The following is a 27,759-nucleotide window of genomic DNA, read 5'->3' as shown; positions in this document are numbered from 1 at the left end:
GACTTTCGACCACCGGCCATTGACTACCGGCCACCGGCCAACCGACGGTTGTTTTCCGACCACTTTCCGGCCGCCATCCAACCATAACATTCCGGCAAAAAGGAATATTCCGCCGAGGGGAAAAAAAATCTCGGGGGCTTCCGCCCCCGAGGCCCCTAAAGTTGCCCTTGATTCTTGGCCGTGAAAATTTTGGTTTTCGGCGAGTGATTTTCATTCACGCACGATGGATTCTCCTCATAATGGGGGCCTTACAAATGTGCGCTTTTACCACAGAAGATTACAAGGTAAATCAGGCTCCATACTTAACAATCTCCCACTTGGAGACTGATCTCAAAACCAAACCTGTGACTGCTTCTCATCTTGGCTTCGTATCCTTGAATGCCGATTGAGGATGAGCAAAAGCTCAACTTCTCCTTGTTGACCACCTTTGTAAACATGTCTGCAGGATTTTCACTTGTATGCACCTTTCCTAGCTTCAGTTGTCCGTCTTCCAAAAGAGTGTGTATGAAGTGATATCTCACCTCAATGTGCTTTGTCCTTGAATGAAAGGCTGAGTTCTTCGCAAGATGGATAGCACTTTGTCTATCACTGTACAAGACACAATTGTCTTGTTTGAATCCAAGCTCTTTTAAGAATCTGTGAAGCCACATAATTTCTTTGCTTGCCTCCGTCATTGCTACATACTCTGCTTCCGTGGTAGAAAGTGAGACCACTTTTTGCAGCTTTGAATCCCAGCTTACTGTTGTGCCTCCAACCGTGAAGACATAGCCAGTAGTGCTCCTTCGAGTATCTTTGTCACGTGCCATATCTGCATCAGCATACCCTTCTAGAAAAATATCAGTTCCTCCAAAATACAAAGCATTTGTTGTTGTCCCTTTTAGATACCTAAGTATCCACTTCACAGCTTGCCAATTCTCTTTACCTGGGTTGACCTACTCACAACTCCCACTGCATGTGCAATGTCTGGCCTTGTCCAGACCATAGTATACATTAGAGAACCTACTGCTGTAGCATATGGAACTTTAGACATATAGGCTATCTCCTCTTGTGTCTTTGGACACATATCCTTCGTTAGTTTAAAATGACCAGCCAAAGGTGTAGAAACTGGTTTTGCATTTTGCATTGCAAACCTTTCTAGTACCTTCTTGATGTAATCTTCTTGAGATAGCTTTATTGTCTTCTTCGTCCTGTCCCTTGATATTTTCATACCAAGTATCCTCTTTGCAGCACCTAAATCTTTCATTGAAAAAGATTTAGACAGCTCCTCTTTTAGGTCTTTGATGTCCTGCATGTGAGCACTTGCAATCAACATGTCATCAACATACAACATTAGGATGATGAATTTCCCATCTCCCAAATTCTTCGTGTAGATGCAGTGATCCGAGTTGCATCTTGTGAATCCATGATCCAACATCCATCGATCAAACTTCAAGTACCATTGTCTTGATGCTTGCTTTAAACCATACAAGCTCTTCTTTAATCTGCAAACCATTTTCTCCTTACCTTTTACTTCATACCCCTTTGGTTGAAGCATGTAGATTTCCTCCTCTAAGTCACCGTGAGGGAATGCCGTATTTACATCCATTTGCTCGAGATTTAGATCATGAGAAGCCACAAGGATTAAGACAAGCCTAATTGAGTTCATTTTTACAACAGGAGAAAATATTTCATTGAAGTCAATACCTTTCTTCTGAGAAAACCCTTTTACCACAATCCTAGACTTGTACCTTTTCTTCCCACCTTCTTCTTCCTTCACCTTGTACACCCATTTGTTTTGAAGAGCTCGCTTACCTTTAGGCAACTCAACCAACTCCCATGTTTGGTTGCGATGTAGTGAGTCCATCTCCACTTGCATGCTCTTCGTCCATTCTTCTTTGGATTCATGTTGCATAGCTTCTTCGTATGATTCCGGCTCTCCAGAATCTGAGATCAAGAGATGGTTGAAGGAAGGAACAAAACTTTATGGAGGTGTACTTGCTCTTGTAGATCTTCGGGGAATAGGTTGAGGCTCCTCATTTGGTTGACGTTGTTGCACATTGTCACCGTTTGCAGTCCTTGAGTCTTCACTGTCCTCAAGCTCCATGTACTCATCACCTGTTTCTTTTGTTTGTTTTCTTTCCAAGTAATATTTGTACATATTTTTTTCATTAAAAATTACATCCCTACTCCTTAAGATTTTACCATCTTCAGGATTCCATAGGCGATACCCAAAGTCACCTTCTCCATAGCCAATGAAGAAACACTTTTTGGATTTTGCATCTAGCTTTGATCTTAGGCTTCTATCTATGTGCATGAAAGCCTCACACCCAAACACTTTGAGAAATGCATAATTCACCGGTTTACCTGTCCATGCCTCTTCTGGAACTCCCCCATCCAATGCCGTTAAGGGTGACCGATTGATTAAGTACACAGACGTACTTACAGCTTCCGCCCAAAGCTCAAGCGGTAGGCTTGCATGTAGCCGCATGCTTCGTGCTCGCTCCATGATTATCCTTTTCGAAATTCCATTTTGTTGAGGTGTCCTTGGGGTTGTCCTTTGCCTCCGAATTCCATTGCTATAACAAAATCTTTCAAAAGCTTGGCTGCAATATTCGCCTCCATTGTCGGATCTGAGGCATTTAACCTTGGTACCTGTTTCATTCTCCACAAAGGCTTTCCACCTTTCAAATATGGAAAATACATCGGATTTATTCTTCATGACATAAACCCGTGTTTTTCTAGTCGCATCGTCTATGAATGTTACATAGTACAATGAGCCACCAAGTGATGGTGTACTTGCAAGACCCCAAACATCAGAATGAACCAACTCAAGTTTTTCATTTTTTCTTTCATTTCCTGATTTTTAAAATTTTATCCTCTTTTGTTTACCATAAACACAATCTTCACAGAACTCTAAGTCCGCTTCTTTCAAACCTGGTAGAAGCTTCTTTGTTTGAAGGGTTTGCATTCCTTTGGCACTCATATGCCCAAGTCGGTAGTGCCACACCGCACTGTCAACTTCTGTAGTTGTTGCACAAGCTGAAGGTTGTGTGCTAACAGTACACAAGTAAAGTGTACCGACTTTTTCTCCCTTAGCAACCACCAAAGATCCCTTTGAGATCTTCCACCGTTTGTTTCCGAATGCAATGTTGTGACCTTCATCGTCCAATTGTCCTGTAGAGATCAAATTTTTGCGAAGATAAGGAACATGCCTAACATCTTTAAGCTTCCATTCATTTCCGTTAGCAGTTTTGACAGAAACTGTACCTTTGCCGACAATCTCACAAGCTTCATCATCTCCCAAGTATACATACCCAAAATTACCTTTGGTGTAGTCTTGGAAATGTTGCTTGTGTGGTGTCGACAGCATGGAATGAAGCCCCGGAATCTACTATCCAGGAATTAGACACATTGTCTAATGAGAGAATTAGAGCATCTTGCTCTACTTTACCTGCCACATTGGCCTCCGATGCTGGCTTGTTGTCTTGAGACTTAGTCTCCTTCTTCTTCTTGGACCAGCAATCCTTCTTGACGTGGCCCTTCTTGTCGCAGTTCCAACATTCAAGAACTGACTTTGTGCGTGACTTGCTCCGTCTTGAGCGATCACAACCCTTTTGGATTTTGAACCTCTCCTTACGCCTTCCTCTTGTTTCCACTGACAGTGCAGCACTTGATGATTCTCCTGTGCTTCTCCTTCGTATTTCCTTGCTTAGGAGAACACCCACAACATCATCAAACTTAAGAGTATTTGTGCCAGAAATAGAATTACTTACAGCCATCACAAGGCTGTCCCAACTATCCGGTAGAGATGATAGTATGAGGAGAGCTCGCATTTCATCATCGAAATTGATTTTCACCGATCGAAGTTGACTTATTTTTGTGTTAAAGTCATTTAGGTGTTCTGCAACTGAACCATTCTCTGCCATCTTTAGATTGAACAAGCGCTTCATAAGAAATACCTTATTGGATGCCGATGGTTTCTCGTAGAAGTCGTCAAGTGACTTCATCAAGTCCTCCGTGGTCTTCATCTCCGAAACATTGAAGGCCACTATTGACGCTAAGCTTAACCGGATTGTTCCCAGTGTCTTTCGATCAAGGACAATCCATACTTCATCTGCCATCGTTGCGGGCTTCCTTGCAAGACCGCCGAGTGGCAAATAGAGGTCCTTCTGGTAGAGATAGTCTTCAATCTGCATCTTCCAACGTTGGTAGTTTTTGCCATTGAACTTCTCAATCTTGAGCTTCCCTTCCTCCGCCATAACTCCCACTCAATTCAAGGAATCCTTTCCTTGGGATAATTTAGCTACGAGAAAACCTTGCTCTGATACCAATTGTTAGGAAATAAGACGTAGCTAAATAGATAATTGAGTAGATTACTTAATGGAGAGAGACAAATCTACATACACGAGATTATAGAGTAGAGAGAGAGAGAGAGAGAGTACACACGATATACGTGGTTCACCCAATGTGGGCTACATCCACGAGAAAGTAGCCACTCAATGGCTTTAGTACTTCAAAACAAGAAGTAGTTTACAAAGGGATTATACCCTTAATGGAGCTCCCGCCTTGCTTCACTCTCACCACCTCACACTCACCTTGTTGCATCAACTTCATACTATATGAAATGTGTGAAGAAATGGCCTTCTTTTATAGGCCAAAAGGGCTGCCCTCTCTCATGAGAGGCAGCCATGTGTAGCCGCCCTTGTGTAGATAAGTCCAAATCGGACCCTCCAATCCGCCCATGTGTGGCCGCCCTTGAGAAGACAAGTCCGCTTTTGAATTCGGCCACCGGCTACTGGCCATTGACTACCGGCCACCGGCCAACTGATGGTTGTTTTCCGACCACTTTCCGGCCCCCGGCCGGCCATAATATTCCGGCGAAAATGAATATTCCGGCGAGGGAAAAAAGTCGAGGCCCCTAAAGTTGCCCCTGATTTTTAGCCGTGAAAATTTTGGTTTCCGGCGAGTGATTTTCCTTCACGCACGATGGCTTCTCCTCATAATGGGGGCCTTACAAATGTGCGCTTTTACCACAGAAAATTACAAGGGTAAATCATGCTCCATACTTAACACCACAAAGAGATAGTGATGCTCCTGAGAGAGTAGAGTCCGGCATTTAGACAGTGAATGAAATCTACACATGTATCTCATACCCTTGAGCAATTTTAGCCAGGATTAGTCTATCTATTGGTCACTGCCTACGAACAGCCTACCTACTACCAAGAGCCTATTGAGATGGAAGATATTGTGAAGTGGGAGAAGGCAATGCAATCTGATTATAAGTCAATTATGGAAAATGAAACTTGGGAATTGACAAAGTTTTGCGAGTGCAAACAAACTTCCCTTGCAAATGGGTGCATAAGAAAAAGTACATTGCAAAAGATTACGAGCCTAAGTATAAGACTAGATTGGTTGTTGCTAAGGGATTCAAGCAAAAGAAAGACATGGATTTTGATGAGATTTTTTCTACAACATTCAACATGACTACATTGCGTCTTGTGCTTGGACATGTAGCCACTAAGGACATGGAACTTGTCCAGATAGACATGAAGACGGCTTTCCTTCATGGGGATCTTGATGAGGATGTCCACATGAAAGAACCCGAAGATTTTGAAGTCAAACGTGAGAAGCCTACGAGGACAGAACTGGTGTGTAGATTGTGTAAGGCATTATATGGCCTAAAACAAGGTTCCAAGGAAGTGGTACATGAAGTTTGACAAGTACATGTAATCCCAAGGGTATGAAAGGATCCAGGAAGATAACTGATTATATACCGCGAGGTCAACCTCATCATCCTCATACTATATGTTGATGATATACTCATTGTCAAGAAGTCTATAGATGAGATTTTCATCTTGAAGAAGTCCCTTAGCACATAGTTTGCTATGAAGGGTTTGAAAGATGTAATTCACTTTCTTGGTATGTGTATCAAGAAGGATAGAAAATGTGGAATACTAGAGTTGTCTCAAGAAATGTATATCCACAAGGTCTTGCAGTGTTTTAATATCCAAGGGGGAAGGCTAAATTGCCTACCCCAATGCAGACATATGAAAAAATTAGAAAGAATGATGCTTCCAAGTCTGATATTGAGAAAGTGAAAATGGCCAAGGTGCCATATTCTTCAGCAGTCCTCGACAGGCTTATGTATGCCATGGTAGCCACAAGACCAGACATTGCTTCTGCAGTGGGAGTGGTTAGCATATTTATGGAAAATCATGGAAACATTGGGAAACAGTGAAGCACATCTTGAGATATCTAAAAGGTACGGCAGACAAGTGCTTATGCTTTGGAATAGTGATGCATACTTTGTGGGTTACACAAATGCAAATTATGTGAGTTGTGTGGATAGTCGAAGATCCACATCTAGATATGTTTTGCTATTTGTTGGAGTATCCGTGTCATGGAGATCATGTCTCAAGGACTGTATGTCATCTTCCACCATAGATGCAAAGTATGTGGTAGTTTCTAATGCTAGCAAGGAAGTTGTTTGGTTAGCTTGCCTGGTGGGAGAGCTTGGCATTACTCAGAATCCATTGTTGCGTTGTGATAGTCAAAGTGCGATTGTGTCAGCAAAGAACCCCGTGTTTCACTCCAAGTCGAAACACATAGAAGTCCGTTATCATGTGATACGCAACATATTGGCTAGCAAGCGCATTGAGTTGATCAAGGTTCATACGAATGAAAACCACGCAAATACTCTCACAAAGAGCCTACCCTTAAAGCCGTTTTCACATTGCATGGAAATGATGGGTGTAGGGTAAGCCACTTGGATGCTGCACAATTGTACTACATGCATAGGCCACTTGGGCCCCGTTTTCCTTCAAGTGGGCGATTGTTAGGGTTCATGCATTGTTAGGGTTCATTCCAACTGGTGGGACATCCATCACACTGACAATAATAACCTTATCTATTATTTTGATCATATAAAACAATAAAGAGTAGTGAGGTATTCCAATCCTCACCCTGAGCTCCACTGACACTCAGGGTCTGCTCTTCTTCTCCCTCTCACTCCACATGCAAAGAACTTTGTAGTGCCACAATGCCATATCCTTTGATATCGACCTTTGCAAGCTCTTGTTGAAACTTTAGAGTCCTAGGTTCATCTAACTCCATGGTTGAAATAAGCTCTTGGAAGGTTTTTGCAAAACTACGAAGCTCAAATCTACCCTCGTCTCTTTATTTTTTGTGGAATTTCATTCACCTCTCACTATTAACCTTCAAGACAAGTTCACCTACTTCAAGTATTCCCTTTCTCTTTCATGTAAATTATAGAATGACTTTTTGAGCTCCCCAAATTCCAGGCAAGTAGAGACCACCCTAGAGGAGGATGCTTGTTTTGTTGCGCTACATTGTACGGTGGATTCAATCTTAGAGAAGGCACTCAATAAACCTCCTCTCTTAGCTTCATCTCACCCTCAACCTCACAAGCACACATAATGAGGGTAGCCTCTTGAGCCTAGTTCACCTTGTCATGCCCATTTTCCATGGCTGATGTGCCATACTCCCATGCATAAACCCTTATACAAACTAGTTTGTGAGCTCCTTATTGAATGGTATCTCTTGGTACACTCTTGAGGTGCAGCTCCATGAGCTAGACATAGAGGTCTTGTTGTACCTAGTAGCACTTGATCTTTGTTCTAGGTTCTTGATTTGGAAAAGAGAAAACAACCAACCAGCCCTTGTTTGAAATGTCCTCCATTATGATTTCCCAAGAGTTTACAACCCTGTCATGCAAGCCATGAGCCTCCTTCTCTAGAAAGATATCTAGGGATTTGGAAAATGGATATTTTGGAGGTATAGCTCTCCTAAAAGGATGCTACAAGGCGGGCTTGCTAGTGAATTGTCATGTTGGACTAGATTTTGTTGCACACTTTGCAGTCAATCATCATTTGGAGGGGAACATCTCACAAATTTTGTGGGCATAGCCCTCCTATTCTTTGGAGACATTCTGCAAAGGCAAATAGGCATTACATTAGAAAAAAAGGTCAAAACTAGTCTAGATTGTAAGTTTTGTGATGGCGAGACACACACGAACAATATAGAGGATTGTGCAACTTGCATAGCGGTTGGCACGTATGGATTTCTCAATCACAAAGTTACATACCAACTCCGCTTTTCAAACTTATACATTAGCAATGCTTTTTAACTATCTACAAATGAAGCTCATGGCAAAACATGCAAATAAGTAGAATTCAACAGTGCAAGCCATCCTCCACAATTTTTTTTACATCTACCAATTACACACACACACACACACACACACACAATGTACTCGAGTTGATACCCACCTTCTTGCAAAAACCCTATTCCTAACCTAGCTTTTTTTCAAACTAGGGTTGCATGGCTCTTGCGGGAGTTCGCTTCGGCCTTTGGACATATTACTTGTCAAATTGGTTCAAAATCGTGTCAAAAAAAGGACCCTTGATTTGGTTTTTTGTGGACCCTTGGCTTCACTCGGTCATAGGAGGATACTACTTTCTATCTTTAGTAGTATCCATCTTTACATGCTCAAACCCTTTGTCTAAACTTGCCTTCGCATAGGACTAACACTTCAAATTTATTTGAACTATAGATGGAGTTCATTGCCTTTGATAAACTGCCCAACAAACTTGGGCTTCACCTTGTAAAGCATTTACCTTACCATTGTGCTATGCTCTCATAAATTTAAGAGAACCTTGGCTTGACTAAACATAAGACCATTGTGGAAACCATCCCTCATCAGCCTTCTTGTGGTATTTGACCTCTCTTGGCTTGAACCATGGTGGGAACTCTCCTTGGCTTCCCTAACCAATGTATCCAAGAGGTTGGATGTGAAGGAGACTTGCTTGATGTCATGGTTAGGACAGAGGGATTAAGACCTTCACATCCAACCTCTTGGATACATTTTCCTTTTAGCAAGCCCCCCTCCTCTCTAATCTTTGGACCGGTTACTCCCTCTCTTCTTCTCCTTTCACCCTACCATCTTTTATGGATGATGCCCCCTCCTCTTTCGACGAACCAAGAAGAAGAAGGAGTAAGTTTTGGCTTCCACTCATCAAGCCACATGCATATGAACCTTTTTCTCCTTGGTTGGCTTCCCTCACACTTTGTTAATAACATGACCAACAATTTTGTCCATAATTTTCCCCCCTCTCTCTCAACAAAAGGAAATGCTTGAACCTAGGTCTCAAATGCATTGCTCCACCACCAAACTCTCTTCCCAACTCATTGAGAAATCCTAAGACTCCTTGGTAAGGAGCCTACAACTTCGAATTTGTTTCTAAACACCTTTATCCAACTTACCCCCCCTCTACAAACCCCAAACCCCTTATGGATGCCTCCTTCATTGGATCCTACCCTTGAAGGCATCACATCTCAAAATCACCTCAATCTTCAGAAAATTTTATCACACTACAATGTCCCTTGATCTATGGTATGAGCAAGAGACCCTTAGGCAACTCAATGATCAATCCACCTACCAACCCACCACCCCATAAATATCTTGCCTCTATACTTTACTCCATCACCCACAAATACATTCTCCTCACATAAGAGAGCACCTGCATTCTCAAACCCTTCATGCCCTTTTCAATTCCTCCCCAAATTACACAAGCCCATTCGTGTAGGCCATCACATCTCCTCATATCAAGGCTACATTTTTTAAAATGCCTCCAAATGGCTACATCACGAGCTTTACCCCATCCTCTTATTACAAAAATAACACCTCAAAGATGCATCTTTCCTCATCAAAGATCTCTAATCAAGGCGGAGTTTAAACATTACATCATTAGAGAAAGCACACTTGTAGGTTTCTCGCTTTGAGAAACCTCTTCTTCCAAAAGCTCCACATTAGAGGGTATCCAAGAGGATTCCTATTGTTCAAGGTATTTGGCTCGATCACATGCCAAGAGGTTTCCATATAAATTCCCCCTTAAAAAAACACCCTTAATTTTGACTAAAGAAATCTTGACTAGGCACCTTTTTCCAATCAAACCAATCAATGAATTCTCTACAAAATTCTTTTAAGTAAACCTCTTTTTCCTTCAAACCAATCAATGAATTTTCTGCTAAATTCTTTTTAAGTAAACCCCCTTTTTCTCCATGTTAGCTTGAACCAGCAAGTTTGTAGCAAGAGAAATCCAACTAGAAGCGACCAAGTAGCATTGCAGGTATGGTTCACTTAAATTAAAAAAGAGTGTAGAAAGTAATTGTCAAGATTCCCTTATTGACCCTCAATACAGCAAATGTTAAAGATTTGGTAAATGTATGCTGTTAAGAATTGTGCATTGAGACATTTGGAAATTATTATGATAAGATTTGGTAATTGATGTTTAGCATTATGCTGTTAAAGATTAGGTGATTGTATGATGTTTAGGATTGTGCATCCACATAGTGTTTTCGCGCATAAATCAACAATCCTAAATCTTTGATAAATTGATAGCAAGAGAACTTAAAAATGGAAGCACAACCTTTATGAACATTTTCTGAAGGTTCAATCAACAAAAGGCCAAGGTGAAACAAGGGAGCAACCAACTTTAACCATACACCATAGTGAGCTTCCCTAGGAAGGCTACTGTCGAAGAATCATGATTTTGTCTGGATAGAAAAGATGGGGAACCTCAACATGCTATGAAAAAATTTGAGAAGATTTTTTACACATAGGAATTAGGTCAGAAGGTAGATAAAAGAGTACTACAAGATGCAAAGATTTTTTATAGCATATTATCGCATCTCCTTATCCTACACATTTTAGACTAGTTTGTACATTGATAATTCTACACAAGCTTCCATCACACTGTTATAAGACCTTGAGGGCAAACCTGAAATGATCACTAAGTGGTAAGCCCACCCCATCTTCCTTGTCTTGACATGTGCCAAAAAATAATCTGGCAGGTATAACCAAGTCCCCTGTGACATGCATTTGGTATGTTTTCTTTTCTTAGAATAATACGGAGGAACCTCACAAGACTCCACTCAAAATTACATGGCGAGCCGTCTTTAAATACTCCGCAGTGCATTCAGCCATCCAAGACTTAAAAGAGAAACAGGCCAAGAGAAAATAAGACTCAGTGCCATACATTTGGACCTAGAACACAAATTAAACTTTCATCCATTTTTAAAAGCTCAAAGGCAGAAATACAACCTGACTTTATTACCAACAATCTAGACAAGAGGAGATGTTCAATGTAGAAGGCTTAGTATATATAGCAGTCCCCCTCTTGAACAGGCCAATATGGAGGACTGAAATCAGGTGTCACCTTCAGAGAGCTATTCCAAATCTTCTAGACACATTACACACAGCAGGACGCGTACTTCCATCATCTCTGGTTTAGTTACCTTGGAGATGTGCCACCTTACACTCAGAGAAGCCATAAGCCTGAGAACCTAAAACTTCCTTGTCTGCACATCTTCCCATTTCATCTACAACATTGCCATCGGGCGTATATACATCATCCACCTTGCTTGGCCTGGAAGCTCAGTCCCCAGTCATAGGGCAGAGAGCACGATAAGAAAGATTGCTCTCAACAAGGAGAGCATCCAGCATCTTCCATTCAAAAAATCACCTGCAATGACACTCGAAGTGCTGCTGTGTCGGTAAAGAGATGACAAAGGAAGCGGACATCAGATACAAAACCTTGCGCAGAAGAGATCTAGGGCTTGCTTAGTGCTTACAGGATATCCTTCCCGCCCACAACCATATAGGCTGGAAAGAGATGACAGGCTTACCCTGCTAGTCTGCATGATTGTGACCAAGTCAGCTTTGTGCAAGTCAAAAATCATCTCTTTGAAGATACTTTACAGGAAAAACCATCCCTTGTGTGGTCTCCATGTTGTAAAATTAATCAACTTCAAATATCTCTGATGAAAACATGTCTTCATGAATCGCCAAGGTGTTGCAATGCTTCAAAGGTAATCCATTCAAGCCCCATGCTGGGTCACCTACAACAAGAAGATTGGGCTGGTTCAGAGCTTCTTCACCCATACCATCATTGGGCTGGTTCACTGTGTCTTTACCCATATTGACATTGTACTGGTCAGTAGTCTCTTCATCGATATCAACGTCGCCACATGAGTCATTCTCTGCAATGCAAGCTTTACGACTCTTTTCAGTAGGAGCAGCAGTGCAAGTTTCTTCGTCCATTTGGTTTATGCCCTCTTGAGAACCAGTTCCCTCTATTATAAGGAGCGGACATTGTTGTCTTTCAGACTCAAAAGACTCCAGACATTCAGCTACCGCTACTCCATCTATGCTTGCATTCTGTAAGTTACCACCATCCTTGACATACAGTGTACTTTCTTCTGAATAAGTTGAGTTCTTATTGTGTCCTACAAGTTCCTGAGGTCGAACCTTTACATCAGCAATCGTTGTAAGAAGACGCTGAGTTTCAATGTTGGAGAAGTGTTTTAGAGAAGTGACAGCATCATTGCGTGTAATCACCCTGAAATCCTTGTCTTCACTGACTGTGCTATTTCCCGCTAGAAGAACTCCCAAGCCACGACTAATGGCCCCATCCTCACTTGTCCGGTTCATTACAGATTGACCATTTCCTTCATATGAGTTTAACCTTCCATCGATCTGCATGGATGTAGCAGCTGAAGGTGTACCCATTCTAAAAGACAAATTGCCGGTATCGTTCTCGTCCCAAGTGTGAGTTTTAGGCTTGAACTCTACCATCAGATGTATTTTACCAGCAACCCTTTCATTCAATTTTGCAGGATCACCCACCAGATCAATCCACAAATCCTCTACAATGTTTGCTTTGAGCTAGAAACAGAAACCAAATCAGTAAAAAAGAGCGATAAATTTCCAGCTGCGCACTGTGTAAATCACAATTATAGAAAGAAAGATTTTCACTTCATGTACCTGATGAATTTCTAACTCGGCAATACCCACGAAAACGTCTAAGTTATACTCATCCAAATTCATCAGTTTGATGGTCAATCTCTGCACTTTCAAATCTTCTATCTGCACAGTTGGAGTATCTATGAATAGAAAGGTCATCACTCATATTCAAACTAAAAATTGTACAGCGCAATAAAAGGTTTTGAGTAATTCTCATCATGCATACACTGAACAGGAACTGCTCATTCCAGACAGGATCAACCGTGTCGTGCATTTTTGTACTCTGTTTAATCAGATCAGCCCTTCTCCGCACAAATAACACCACATAAGGATCAGAACTTCCAGTGATGTCTTTGTTTGCCAAATCTCTCGCTTCAATGAGCTGGACATGGAGGTGACCAACACTGCTTGTTTGAAGGTCACTGAACACACAACACATTTTAAAGGTGTAGTTTGCAGGTGTATTAGTCTACACATACAAATAACAAGTTCCTTTTATCCAAAAACAACACTCTTAGTGATTCGCAAATTCCTGAAATTCTGAGGTCATTTGACACACAGCCCCCTGTATGATTAATTTAGACTACCAAACCCCAAAAAAACTGCAAGGAAAACCTTAAGCAGAGAAAGAGACACGGATAGATGAATGATTGAGTAGCTTAACTAGACTTCAGCATGTCAAACAAACTACTGCATAATCACCTCTGCCATGACTATTGTACAGCTACATTTTCTGGCTGACAGTTCAAGCAGAACTCCTGTTGGCACCTTCAAATAATGTCAAAAGCTTACTTTTACCACTGCCATAGAAGGCCACGTAATTTTAACGAGCAACATCTGACCCCAAGAAAATACCCTCACCAAAGAAAAAGGGCACACATGACGGCTGTACCTGTAGTCACCTGGCAAGACTGGCATAACCACACGGCCTGGCCAAACGAAAAGGTCCATGAGAGCTGATAGCAAGATATTCTGCACATATCCACTGACATTCAAAAGCAATTATAAAATGAAGTGACAGGTGATGATAATGATAATATGCTGAACTCACATCCACTGCCTTGACCATTCCTGGCATTTTCTTCACATCACCACTGATAAACTTTGTTTGAAAATCTACCAATGGCTGCTCATCAGCTCCACCAAAATTTTACCTGTTCATATCCATACTTTGCACAAAAAAAGAGTGGACCAATGGATATGCAAATTTGACCTTGAGAGAGAAATCCTCACAGGTTCTATAATGGAGAGCACTACAGCTCCAAAACATGGAAGCTCCTGCATCAAAGGCGTGAAAGTCAACCGTATAACGCAATAAATCACAAAATTCTTGACCTGCGCAAAACAACCATATGATTGAGTAATTTCTCTAAACAGTCCCCTGTCATATTTTTAACCCTGACGACCAATTAGCCCAAATGTTAGCACTACCTGAACAACAAATTCAGGTCCTGTAGTTGACACATGTAGCAACATATCCTGATCTTCGTTTTGCCTCCAATCTAGTTGAATCTCCAGACAGCACTGGTTGTCCTCATTGTTGGGGAGAGCCTTAATCCCTATCAATGCATATATTCAAACAACAGTTACGAGTCCAATACAAAACTTAAGAACAGAACCACGTAAGTCACAGCTAGGTTTTTGAAAACATGAATCTAGACTAAGAAGGATTTGAGAGAGAACAGTTTTTAGATTTTTAGTCATACCCTGTACAAAAGGACAAAACTTTCCCAAGTTAATGTTCCCTATTGAGATTTCTTTGATAGCTCCAACCCTATACATGTTGTATACTGTCTCCAACTTGACCTTGATCAAGCCAGAAGATGCCTGAAGAAGATAATACAAAAAAGACCAAACACTAATCACACAATAGTTCAGAAATTGGTTGGCAGCAGAAAAACTCAACGCAAGAGGAAAATGCAGCAGTAACAAACATGCCTCTTTGAAGAAAGGCCAGGCCTTCTCAAGCCCACCATTGATCCATCTCACCTAAAGAACAAAAGCTCAATTAAGGTTTACATCGATTTTTGAAGCTTTGATAGATATGTCAACCTACCCACTCTACATCCAAGGACCCTGGCAACCAGCTTAAAGCCTTTTCATGATTTGGCAGAAGCCTTTGCAGGGCAAGCATGTCTGCCAGTGATAGTTGTGCAAGATTGACACTCTGCATCAACGCAAACAAGATGTTATACTGTCAGACAGCCAAACCATGCTACTAACTAGATACTCTGTTCAGCATAATAAAATGTAAGTTTCAAGCCTATTTCCATGCCTACAACAAGGTAAAGGAAAACATCATAAATAAACCTTCAATTATCCCATTACCTTCAGTCCATTCAAAAATGTCCCTCCACGAGTCACCGGCACGCTAAATGAGGAAAACATATCAAGAATTGTATCCTCCCAACAAAATATAGATGGATGTAGAGGCAAGCAAGAGTGCTAATAGAACAACGCCTAAACATCGCATGCTGTCTGTTTGATCAATTGTCAGAAAATGTAAGCCTGGCTGGTTTGTGTATGTTCTTCACTTAAGTATGATGCTTTAGTCTTCAAGTGTTTCCCTAGCTGGCTCTTCACCCTACTGTGAGAAAAGTACATAGCCTCCTTTTCTGAATCAGCTGAGACACAGATGAGATACATGCAAAACCTACCAACATAATATATCTCAACATGCACATAAAAGGTAAGAACTCAACAGGGAGCACACCAGGCACATGCACACACATTGACTCATAGACAGCTCACCGATGGATTGAGGAGATCAGAAAGGGGACTCAGTTAGTCACACTCCCAACTAGGATGCCCTTTCCCCATGTCCCCAAAGATTGCAATTGTGTTTCTGTTTGGTCACTGACAGGTGTTCAGACTCCTGTATAACCACCCCAAGGCTTCCCAGAGGCTTCCCTGGTGTTATATTGCAATTTAGGTGCGAAACCCTAAACCTGCAAATAAACGCAGCAAGTTGTTAATCTCTGTTTTGGATCGTTTTGAGCGGAACAAACATGTCTATGCGTGTCTCAGGAGCTCCCACACGCAATGGGACACTTCCCCTTTGATTTGGACAAGTTTTCAAGCGAGAAAACCCTCTTGTTTTGCAATATGGCACGATGGAACTGTGCATACCTGGGGGATTAGCAATTAGCTAATCCGGTTCCTGTTCAGAAAACTCTTGCCTTGGCAAATGCACATAAAACCCACAAGACTATGCATAGTCATCTGAGAAGCCCAACTAGCTCATGAGACCCATAGACCACAACATCCATTTCAAGTAGATATATTTATTAAGTCATTCACACTAAAAGATACATCTGTCTAATGTGCAGGCCAGATCTTAGTTTCTTTGGGGTCTTGCTAGAAGAAGAAGAAGAAGAAGAGAATTTAAACGTCGTAGGAAACTATCCCAAGAGACCTTAAAGATCTATCCAACAAGGAGAGTTAAACTCAAGAAAAGGGGAGAGAGAGAGAGAGAGAGAGAGAGAGAGAGAGAGAGAGAGAGAGAAGCATAGTTGCATCATTGCCAATTGTCTGAATGGCGCGCGGGGAAGCCTTAAAGGAACTCAGAAATACGCCACCACGCCATACAGCCACATCAGAGAAAAGGGAAGAGAGAGAGAGAGAAATGAAATGTTATGTTATATTAACGTCTTCAAAAGGCCAAAGTGACCTATGAGACCAGAAAGTTACAATGTGGTGGATCTGATACAAAGTCAAAGTAAGAAAAATAACAACATTAACAACATAACATAACAAAATAAATATACTATGGAATCGTAAGCCGCTCGATGTGAACTACGCAGCTGGGTGGGATAGCTAAATAGCTAAATCACAGTAGATCTAGCATCGGTCGCTGGCGGATCTCTTCAATATCCTCCATGGTCAGTAGTCTAACCGGGCGGTGTGCATGCCTCGCCAAAGTGACTCGAATCTTCTGATGTAGCCTCCGTCGATGATGTGTAGTCCTCCGCCGTCGTGGGCGTCTGGATCTCCCCAGCTCAATCGCTCGGTCAATCAGTATGCCTCTGGTGTGAGACAAATGTGAGCTCTGTTGTGGTGGTAAATCCTCCGATTGTCCAATGTCTATTCTAAAGAAATTTGTGATCTGTCTCTGAGACTAGCTAGCCTCTCATCTCATCAGGCTCTCCCTGTGTCTGCGCAGCTCGAGCAAAAAAAACCAAAGCATCTTTGATCTTCGTACCCCATGACTCTGGAGAGTGGTCCAAAACCCTCTCTAAACAATCAATGGAAGCGGCCTCGTATCTCATAGTAGACGGGGCAACGGCATGTGTAGTGCAACTCTGTCTCAGGCTCCATGACACAAGGGGCATGTCCTAGCCTCTGGCGGTACTCCGCTGTATCTCCTAGTCTCAATCCACAGCTGGTGTGAAGACGTGTATATTTGGCCAATAGCGCATCGTATCCCATGAGATAGGTGGGTGTCCATGTATCTGGATCTCGTCACAAAACCGTCCTCCGTAAGCTGGAGGAGGTACTCTCTGTAGAAAGCCATCTTCATGCCTAGCTCATGTGCTGGCTGTATCCATGTTCTCTTGGTGTCTAGCTGAGTCAAGTCCTGGCGGATAAACCCGGTGATCTTGGACTATGTAAGAGTGAGAGATGGTGCATCCAGTTAGTACTGGAAGGGTGGCAGTCTGTCTATGCTAAACCCATGCGCCTGAAACCGCGGGAGCAGGGGCTGCAGGGAGCGTGAGGGAGCAGAGCGGGAGCGCGAGCACGAGAGAGAGTGAGCTGCTGTTGCGAGGAAGCTGGGGCTGCAGGGCGCGGGAGGGAGAAGGAGCTGGGGCTGCAAGGAGCGCGTGCGCGCGCGCGAGAGAGAGAGAGAGAGAGAGAGAGAGAGAGAGAGAGAGAGAGAGAGAGAGAGAGAGAGAGAGAGAGAGAGAAGTATAATTACATCATTGCCAATTGTCCGAATGGCACGCAGGGAAGCCTTAAAGGAGCTCACAAATACGCCACTGCGCCATACAACCACATTAGTTGCATCATTGCCAATTGTCCGAATGGCGCACAGAGAAGTCTTATAGAGACTCAAAGATGCGCCCCCGCGCCATACAACCACATCATGAAATTTATTTATATAGGCTAGAGTAGCATATGAGACTTCATCAAAAATTCAAGAACCATCCATCTCAAGTAGACACATATATTCAGTCATTCATACTAAAAGATACATCTTTCTAATGTGCAGGTGTCACAAAGACGGGCACCACGTGCCAATAGAAAAGAACAGACTGAACAAACTTTTAGCACTTTAATAACAACTGAACTAAAATAGAGAGAGACGGCACGCGACACGAAGTGGCGGAATTCCACCCCAGAGAGTATTGGCCCCAAACCTTGGCGCCCCTTTCGGTATTTCTTTATATTGCATCAACCCAGTACAAGCCGGTACTCCAGACTCTGCACCTTCTCCAGGAAGCATGCCAGAGAATAAGCCCTAGCCTCATATTTAAAGACCCTTGGCCTGAAAAGCAGTTACAGTAAAAAGCCTTTAAAACTCAAAAGCTTCTGGTCCAAAAGCAAAGCCAAAAAGCTGACAGCGTAAATCACGGAAATCCGTACATCCTGCCACGTCATCAGCCATTGCAATTTTCGGAAATCTCCCTGCTACCCTTAGGGTTAGGGTTAGGGTTTTTGCAGTTTTAGGGTTAGGGTTTTTGCTCTCGAGCAACCACGACATCACTTTGTGACACTTCTTCTGTTACTTGTTCTTCTTAGGGTTTAGGCCCCTCGGCCACATCTGCAAGTTGGCTCCATTCTTTAGACTTTGACACGTCAGCAGTTTGTTACATCTCCCCTTCTTGAAAGAGAGTAATCGTCCTCGATTACAGCATATCTGCAAAACAACTCAAGTTAGCTCAAAAAAAAAAAAATGAGGGTCATTCCGAGAGACAATCAATTTGCTCTTTTTATTAAGGAGTTAGCTTCTCCTTTCGGCTGTTTTGATCAAGGAGTTAGCTTCTCCTTTCTGCTATTTTGATCAAGGAGTTAGCTTCTCCTTTCGTCCAGATCGGCACTCTTGATATTCCGGCGTAGTAAAATTAGCCATCACACCCAGACCGTACTCATCTTCCACGGGTGTCTTGATGCACTAAAAAATTACATACCCAAGCAATCTCATCCAATTAGGAATATTCAGTAATTGGCACATCACAATGCAGCACAAATGATCACATATGCATGTTACAAGACATAGAAACATAAAGCCACCGATGAACACTCCCCCCGCAAATAACCATCCAAGTCCGGGCCATGAGCTGTTCAACGACTCCCTCATCACTCCTCTTGCAAATAACCTAAAAAGGTCTAGGCCATGAGATATAGAGGCCTTTTACAACCAAACGCCCCCACGAACGCAACCTGCGTCGTTTGGAGGTGCTGAGAGTAACCACTGCTCAGACTACTTAATATTCCCCCCGTAAATAACCATGCAGGTCCGGGCCATGAGTAACAACAACAATACTCCCCCCGTAAATAACCACAAGGGTTCGAGCCATGAGTAAAAACAACACTTTTCAATCATTCAATACTCCCCCCGCAAATAACCTCAAGGGTCCGGGCCATGAGTATGAACAAGCATTCTCAAACATCTTTTCTCACTACTCCACCCGGGAGTAAAATCACCAATCATTGAAACTAGTATTAAAACCAGAGTCAAACAATTCAAATCGGCATCAAAACAAGTTCAAAACAAATACCGTCTATTTCAAACAAATTCCAAACAGGATCACCAAACAAGTTTTCAAACAGATTTCAAACTTAAAAAGCAATCTCAACATCAGTCGAGCTCGAAAAGTCGACTGACTTTTCCATCCTGAAACATGAACCAAAAAGTAGGGTTAGGTTTCTTTCATAAGGTCGTAGACAACCACAGCATGGTCCATCAACTATTGGATAGACAGTGTTCGTCTGGCGGCGATGGTAGTCCCAAGACATAACAATCGTACCAAACCTCCAAGGTCGTCTGCTCGTGAAGAGACATCTACTGAGAGATGTCGAGAAAATTTCAAGTTATAATCTGCTAGGGTTTCCATGGCAAGCATTTCAGGATACCCCACTCTGCCAGAATTGCACTCAGAAGGAAGATGTCAAAAACCATATAACTTCGGGCAAAAATTTTCTTGAGAGCTTGCCAAGTCCTTGGAGTATGCTGCTTGGTAGCTGTAGACATCAACATCTGCATGGCACTACTTCTGAGAAAAAAAATAGTGACTTGAAATAAATCTGAATCCTTCTCTTGCAAGTGATCTTAATTGGCTTATGCCCTGTAAGACACTGCGATGAAGACGGGAGCGCACTCGATGCACGATGAAGTAAGGGTGGGAGTGGCTAATAAGTCCGGGTTGGAGGACGAAGATACCTCAAATAAAATTCCAAAAGCTCTGTCTGCTCTTTTGTAGGACCGGTATGCTTTCAGAAAAGCACACGCCTGATGCTCTGATACCACTATCACAAAGACTGGCACCACGTGCCAATAGAAAAGAACAGACTGAACAGACTTTTAGCACTTCAATAACAACCAACTGAACTGAAATAGAGAGAGACCAAGCGACACGGAGTGGCGGAATTCCACCCCAGAGAGTATTAGCCCCAAACCTTGGCGCCCCTTTCGGTATTTCTTTATATTGCATCAACCCAGTACAAGCCGGTACTCCAGACTCTGCATCTTCTCCAGGAGGCATGCCAGAGAATGAGCCCTAACCTCATATTTCAAGACCCTTGGCCTGAAAAGCAGTTACAGTAAAAAGCCTTTAAAACTCAAAAGCTTCTGGTCCAAAAGCAAAGCCAAAAAGCTGTCAACGTAAATCACGGAAATCCGTACAGTCTGCCACGTCATCAACCATCGCAATTTTCAAAAATCTCCCTGCTACCCTTAGGGTTAGGGTTAGGGTTTCTGCAGTTTTAGGGTTAGGGTTTTTGCTCTTGGGCAACCACGTCATCACTTTGTGACACTTCTTCTATTACTTGTTCTTCTTAGGGTTTAGGCCCCTCGGCCACATCTGTAAGTTGGCTCATTCTTTAGGCTTTGACACGTCATCATTTTGTTACAGCAAGCCAGATCTTTGTTTCTCTAGGGTCCTGCTAGAGAAAAGGGAAAAGTGACAGCACGTCCTTCCTTTAGCAAAGCCACAGAGAGAGAGCACCCTTATCTACATCCACAACAGTAAGAACACAATCAATAGATTGGTTTCCAAACAGCATTACAGGTAATTGAGGTGACTCTAGTGGTCATCCATGTCACCCTAACCTATACTAAAAGAGGAGAATGTTGTAAAAGGTGGAAGAATCTGACAAGGATGAGTCTATTAATCCTTCTTGAGACAGGTTAATCTTCGCTACATTTCCTTGATAACTACATTCATCCTAGCTAAACTATGCATCTAACATGGTACCCTTGTACTAATAGTTACCATGCATGCCCATTTCCTCATTACTCCATACCTTAGAGAAGAAGTTTAAGCATAAACTAATTGTTTTGGTACCTCAGATGGTCCAGTTGCTTTGTTCAACGCCATGGCAGAGTAGTTTGAAACTTCAAAATTCCATGTTCAGTGCTAGTATATCCTACTTACCCACTCACTCAGAGAAGAAGTAGGTGTAAAGCTAAAGATTTACTCTTACTTGATATCATACTTAGCAATGCTCCATCACAAAGGAAGCCCTTGCTATGCTCACATATTAAGCAGTTGTTGTTAGGAAATATTGAAATGGAAACAAAGTGAGCTCAAACTAATGAGCTCACCCTTAAGTACTAGTCCTCTTGCTCATAGGATCTTACTCTGCTCTGCATCAAAAGGTGTCGTAGATCAGGTATGCGCACCATGCTACGAAGGTGGATTGTTTTTTCAAACCACACAATTTTCGAGGTGTCTGTCATCGATTTTAACCATATTAAAGAAGTTATAACTGCGCCATCAAGCCTATCTTTAACTGCCCCGATCACCACGCCTGCAAAAGTATTCTATCAAGTCGGCCCACGGTATAGGCCCTTGGGTTTATTACACCCCAAGTCCCCAAGTCAAAAGACATTAAAATTTTCTAGTTCATTCCATGTTTAGGGTATAGCCTTAGCCTAACCTAATTAGGTTTCCTTTGTGATGATCTAGTTAGGCTATGAGTTAACGAGGTCTCGTCCAAGTAGTCTCAGCAAGGTGGTAGTAGTTAGCCCACTAACTTAATCAATTACTCAAGTTAGCCTAACTAGCAGAACTAACTTGACTAACAATTAGTTCTAATTTCATCATGTGCCCATATCATAGTGTAATTTTTCAAGAAAAACCAGATTCAAGCATTTATAGGCATGGAGTGTCTATCTCAGTGAATGTGTAGAGAGAGAGAGAGAGAGAAGTATAGTTGCATTGTTGCCAATTGTCCGAATGGCGCAGGGGGAGGTGTTAAAGATACTTAGAAATACGTCAACGCGCCATACAGCCACATCCTGAGAATTTATGACAGTTATGAGAGAGAGAGAGAGAGAGAGAGAGAGAGAGAGAGAGAGAGAGAGAGAGAGAGAGAGAGAGAGAGAGAGGGTAGAAGTAATGAGTCTTCATTGTGATGGTGTAGAGAGAGAGAGAGAGAGAGAGAGAGAGAAAGATGAAATGAAATGAAATGTTATATAAATGTCTTCAAAAGGCCAAAATGACCTATGAGACCAAAAAGTTACAATTGGTGAATCTGATACCATGTCTGAGTACAAAAAGTACAAAGAACTAACTAACTAACACTAAAACACTCAGGGGGTGAATCTGAAGCTGAGTTGGAATTGAAACGGGATAGAGGGGAGGAGGGCGAGGGGGGGTTTGGTGGGTTCAAATGAAATCTCTCATTGGTCGCTGTCGAATCTCATCAATGTACTCTGGTTGGACGTCTTGCATGTCGAGCGAGGGTGATCTGTATCTTCTGTTGTAGCCTCGTCGATGGTGGGAGACCCCTCGAGGTCGTGGGCGTCTTGATCCGCCTAGCTCAATGGCTCGGTCAATCAACGTACCTCTAGTGAAGGTGGGCTCTGAGATCTGCTGTGATGACTACCCCTCTGGCTCTCCCCGATTCGGTGTAAAGAAATCTGTGATTCGTCTCTGAGACTGTCCCTCCCCCGATATCCTTAGCAAGCTCTCCCTAAGTCTGTGCAGCTCTAGCAGGAACAATTCGAGACATCTCTGATCCTCGTATCTCATGACTCTAGAAAATGGTCCGAAACCCTCTCTGAACAGACAGTGGAAGCGGCCGCGTATCTCATAGTACGCTGGGTAGTGACATGTATAGTACAACTCTGTCTCTGGTTCTAAGTGACATAGGTGACATATCCTGGCCTCTGCTGGTACCCCTCGAAATCGGCCAGTCTCGATCTGAAGCTGATATGAGGATGAGCGTATCTACCCAATAGCGCATGTATCCCATGAGATAAGTGCGTATCCATGTATGCAGGGATAGTCACAAAAACCGTCCTCCGTGAGTTGGAGAAGATGCTCTCTGTAGAAGGCCATCTTCGTGCCCAACTCTTGTGTCGGCTGTATCCATGTGCTCCTGGTATCTAGCTGAATAAGATCCTTGCGTATGAGTCTGGTGATCTATGTCTGTGTGAGAGACATGGAGGGTGCATCCAAGGAGTATTGAAACGGAGGCAATCTATCCATGCTAAAACCATGTGATTGAAACCATGTTGTCATCTGTCCATACCAAAATGTTGTATCGCCTTGTAGCGCTAGTTGTCGAGATGACTCCAAGGCAAGCCAAGCAATTATGTCCCTAGGGAGGTCCCATGAACTGTGTATAAAGGATATTGATCTAGTCAACACCTCAACCACGGGGGGGGGGGGGGGAGGGACTAGCTCAGCTCAAGTAATCTCATGCGGCACTAAGGCCTTAGCCCGAATCATCCGAGCGATCATAGAGACCAAAGGCCTCTCCATATATCTCCATCCATCTGTGTTGCCAGATCTCCCATGATCGTCTACGGAGGGTCCCCATACCTCAACTCCGTAGAGCATAGCTGAAGTCACTAGAGTGTCAAAAAGCGAGAGCTTTGTTCGCGGTTCCTGGAATTGAACCTGCGAACACATCCTCTCCAGTCCTCCCAAGGCTGCATATGCTCTCGTCAGTCTAGTTTCCGATGCTCTCCTCATTGAAAACACCGGTCCACCGAAAACTACCCCAAGATAAGTATATGCATCTGTGTACTCCACATTCTCCTGGCCACACGTAAATGTGGCTGCTGACCTCCCGACCCACTGTGGTGTGGTGTTGAACACCATAACCTTGGTTTTCCCAAGGTTGACAGACAATCCACTGTCGCTAGCAAATGTATGCAAAGCATCTAAATGACGTTGCATTCCCTCTGGAGAGTCAGACATCAACACAATATTATCAACATATAGCAACAACAGAATCCATGTTCCTGCTAGCTGAGCCCCTCTATCTCCCTGACGTTCTACATAGTCTGAAAACTCGACTACATACATCCCAAAAAGAGTCGAAGATAGGGAGACATTTCTGCTTCACTCCAGCAGTGGAGTGGACCATGTCAGACATTCCCTCAATAGTGCGTACCTGCCCCATCACTGTCCTGTATAAAGCCAGAATACCCCATATCAGCTCTATAGGCACACCCATGTCCTCTAGTCTGCGTATAAGTCTGGCTCTCGGCACTATGTCAAAACCTTTGCGGAAATCCACAAAACTACATTAGATCCTCTTGCCATGGTGTCTACCCTCCTCAATAATAGCTCTGAGTGTCAGAATTTGGTCAAGAGTGGAGAAACCTCTTCTGAATCATGCTTACCCTGGTGCTCGTATGCCTACTCGCTCTGCCCATCTACTCAGCTCCTGCTCAAGAACGAATGCATACAGCCTAGCCAATGTGTGACCAACCATGATGGTGCGATAATTTCTAGGGATCATGAAATCTCCTGACTTGAAAATAGGCACAATTGTAGACATACTCCAAGCTCAGGAAAGCCTTCATACATGGCTCGATTAAACATGATGGCAAGAAGCTCTGCAAGCATATCTCTCGCATGGATGAAGTGCACTGCTACCAGACCATCATGATCATGTGCTCTCCTTGTCTTCATCCTGTCAATGACTTTCTTTACCCTCTCGGCAGTAAAGAAAGTACGTGTCTCAGGGCATGTCTCTAGTGGGTCCGGCAAAGGTGGTTGCCTTGATGCTGTGTATAGAGATGTGGCATATTCTCCCCATCTCTTTGTGGAGGTGATCGCTGGTGGTGGTGAATGCTCGTGGAATAGCCTCCATGCTTCGCACGAGTCTTGACTCATAAATAGCTGATACAGATCCCGCTCTAGCTGAGATAGATAAGTCCTTTTCTTTCGTCGCACTAGGCGGCGAAAAATAATCCGTGACTTTCTATGTGTGGTATTACCCATGAGCACTCCCCTTTGTAATTTGATCCTCGTCTCTCTAAACTCCTCATCATACCAACTGTTCTGGGGCATGCTCCCATATCGTCTCCGTGTAGGCTGGCTGTGGGGGTATGCCTATGATGCTGCATCATGGAGCGTCTCTGTCAATATTTGAGTGAGTTCATCTTGTGGTCGTCCCGGCTCCTGAGTGCATAGCTGCCTGTAGATCTCATCCATATACACAGAATCCGTCTCCCTCATGAAGGTAGTGTGCGTGGGGGCCTCTCCTAATGGAGTTGTGCTGGACTGAAACGTAGAGTGAAAGACAAGATAGCATGATCAACTGCTACTCCAACTGGCCTAGTGCCATGTCGATGTGGAAAGCATGTAAAACCTCCAGCTGTCTAAAATCTTTGTAGCCATTCAAAAAGGCCAATCTATGTGCAGTTCCCATATCTATCAAGTATCTGCCATACTCAGTGTACTCATCTTGTGATAGTCTGGATAGGCCCATCTCTGTAACGTCCAGCTCTCTAAGCATCTCCTCGGAAGTATCATAAAATATTGTCTGGTGATGGGCAGTCCTAGCATTGAAGTCCCCTAGTATGACAATGTCACCATCCTTGGAAAACTCCCATATGTCATTATCCAAAATAGCGAAGGGCGATTGTCCTCTGGGTGATGCAGATACTGACGTATTAGGAGGAAAGTAACAAATAGCAATGTAGAGGTATCTGCCTATCTCTGCCTTTAGCCTCACCCACATGTACCTAGCCTGCTCATCCTTACGCGCTATGTGTATCAATGGCTGCAACTCCTCCCAGAATAAAACTGCCACTCCCCTTGAGCCCCGTCCTCAATGCTCCGATCTGGTCTCCTATCTACAGGTTGTCTCCCATCTATATCCGCTCACCTGTGGCATGGATTGCCGAGGGGCTTGATGCGTCTCAGAATAGAAAATGATGTCTCTCCCACTGAAACTATCCTCAAGGCACCTACATCAAGACAGAGTGACCCATTACAATTCCAAGCTGCCATCTTTATTGTGGTCCCATAGATCTCGCACCATCATGCAAAGCGTCGCTCTAGTATCACCACCCTTCCATCCCTATAAAAAGCGATCTTCCCTTTCTCCCTTGCTGCTCTAATTTCCGGCATTACCTCTTGCATATGATCAATCTGCGAGAGGGTGAGGTCATATCCAAGAAAGATGCTTGTCTTTTTTAGAGTCGGTCTCTTCTTCAAGAAGTTCTTTTTCACTTCCATGGAGGGGAAACGGAGGATGAGTGCCCTTTCCTTCGAGGTTTCCCCATTGCTCCCACTTTTCTTATTGCCCACTCTCCAAGCCCTTGTATGCGTATGCTCGTTAACCCCCACCACAGTCATGAGTTCTTTCACCTCTTCATCCACATTATCACGGTCTCTAAGGCCACATATCCTTACGTGTAAGGCCCGCACACGTCTCCTTTGCTCCTCTTCTAGTGTAAGGTTAATGATGGTTGGTGTGGGGGTGGTAATTATTTCATTGCCCTTTCCTTTCTTGACAATCTCGATCCATTTCTCGGCCTCTTCTGCCTTTTGTTGAGTCTTTGTGATGACATCTACCCACGAGGTTGTCATTTCTTTTTGTTGCTCCTCACCTTCTTTGATGGCCCGCACTTGTTCTTTAATCGTGTTAAGCTCTTCGATTACTGAGGGCTGAAGCTCTCCCTCTTCGAGGACATTCTGCGATCGCACCTCTGCAAGCTCTTTCTTGAGTAGTGCGATTTCCTCATCTTGGGCCTTCACACAATCCTCAAGTGTATGTATCGTGCTTTCTTGTGCTGACACGCGCTCGTCGAGTGCCTTAATAGTACCTAGGAGGTGGCGATTAATCTTGTTGATGGACTCGTTCATTTCTTCTTTGCATTTTTGAATGGCATCCTCCACCATAGGGTCATCCTTGCCATTTTGTTTCCTCATGATTGAAGGCCACAAAAGAAGAGAGAGAGAGATAGAATGAAGTGAAGAAGAGGATAAAGTGGGGAAGTGGAAGAGGGGGATTTTTTTATTTTTTTATTCTTTTCCCTTTCTCTCTCTACGCGTGCAAGTTTTCTCTTTCTACTTTTTCTCTCTCTACGCTTGAAAATTCTCAGCTTTCTCTCTCTACGCACTAGCAGCTTTCTCTCTCTACGCTTGAATACTCTCAACTTTCTCTCTCTACGCAAAAGGGAGGGGGGGGGGGGGGGGGGGGGGGGTTGCAGAGGGGGAGAGCGCGAGGCAACAGGGCAACGGGAGCACGAGAGAGGGAGAGGCAGTGGGAGCGCGAGGCGAGGCAGGGTAGCAGGAGCGCGAGGCGGGGCAGGGTAGCGGGAGCGCGAGGGCAGCAGGAGCAAGGCAGCAGGAGCGCGGGAGCAAGGCAATGGGTGCGGGAGCACGAGGCAACAAGGCAACGGGAGCGGGAGCGAGAGAGAGAGAGAAGAATAACACCAGATGGGGTCCCAAACCCCCCTCCTAAGGCCCCCACTCTATTGCTAGAGTGGTATTTATTAGATTGCGCAAATGTGTATACAATGGATCTAGATGCTAAGATGTTGA

The 27,759-nt window shown here is 43.4% G+C and overlaps 1 protein-coding gene across 2 annotated transcripts in view; it reads right to left on the bottom strand.

Moving 5' to 3' along the window:
- Positions 1-11,050: 11,050 nt before the first annotated feature.
- Positions 11,051-27,759, bottom strand: part of LOC147433698 (synaptotagmin-5-like) — a 60,234-nt gene continuing 43,525 nt past the window's right edge. Inside the window, exons 1-11 of one of the 2 annotated variants that reach the window (XM_086490332.1) lie at positions 15,131-15,283; positions 14,859-14,969; positions 14,741-14,791; positions 14,509-14,629; positions 14,234-14,361; positions 14,036-14,137; positions 13,854-13,928; positions 13,695-13,774; positions 13,029-13,224; positions 12,824-12,925; positions 11,051-12,724 (exon numbers count right to left, since the gene is read on the bottom strand). In XM_086490332.1, the coding sequence (XP_086346458.1) occupies positions 11,798-12,724; positions 12,824-12,925; positions 13,029-13,224; positions 13,695-13,774; positions 13,854-13,928; positions 14,036-14,137; positions 14,234-14,361; positions 14,509-14,629; positions 14,741-14,791; positions 14,859-14,969; positions 15,131-15,190 (1,953 nt within the window). In that variant the 5' untranslated portion in view covers positions 15,191-15,283 and the 3' untranslated portion in view covers positions 11,051-11,797. Of the gene's footprint in view, positions 12,725-12,823; positions 12,926-13,028; positions 13,225-13,694; positions 13,775-13,853; positions 13,929-14,035; positions 14,138-14,233; positions 14,362-14,508; positions 14,630-14,740; positions 14,792-14,858; positions 14,970-15,130; positions 15,284-27,759 lie in introns of those variants that run through there. The other variant, XM_086490331.1, reaches the window with a different exon arrangement.

The sequence above is a fragment of the Adiantum capillus-veneris genome, chromosome 19 (assembly GCF_014529385.1).
Source record: "Adiantum capillus-veneris isolate H3 chromosome 19, ASM1452938v2, whole genome shotgun sequence".
In the NCBI taxonomy this organism is placed as follows: Eukaryota; Viridiplantae; Streptophyta; class Polypodiopsida; order Polypodiales; family Pteridaceae; genus Adiantum; species Adiantum capillus-veneris.
This window is presented reverse-complemented; position numbering and strand designations above follow the sequence as displayed.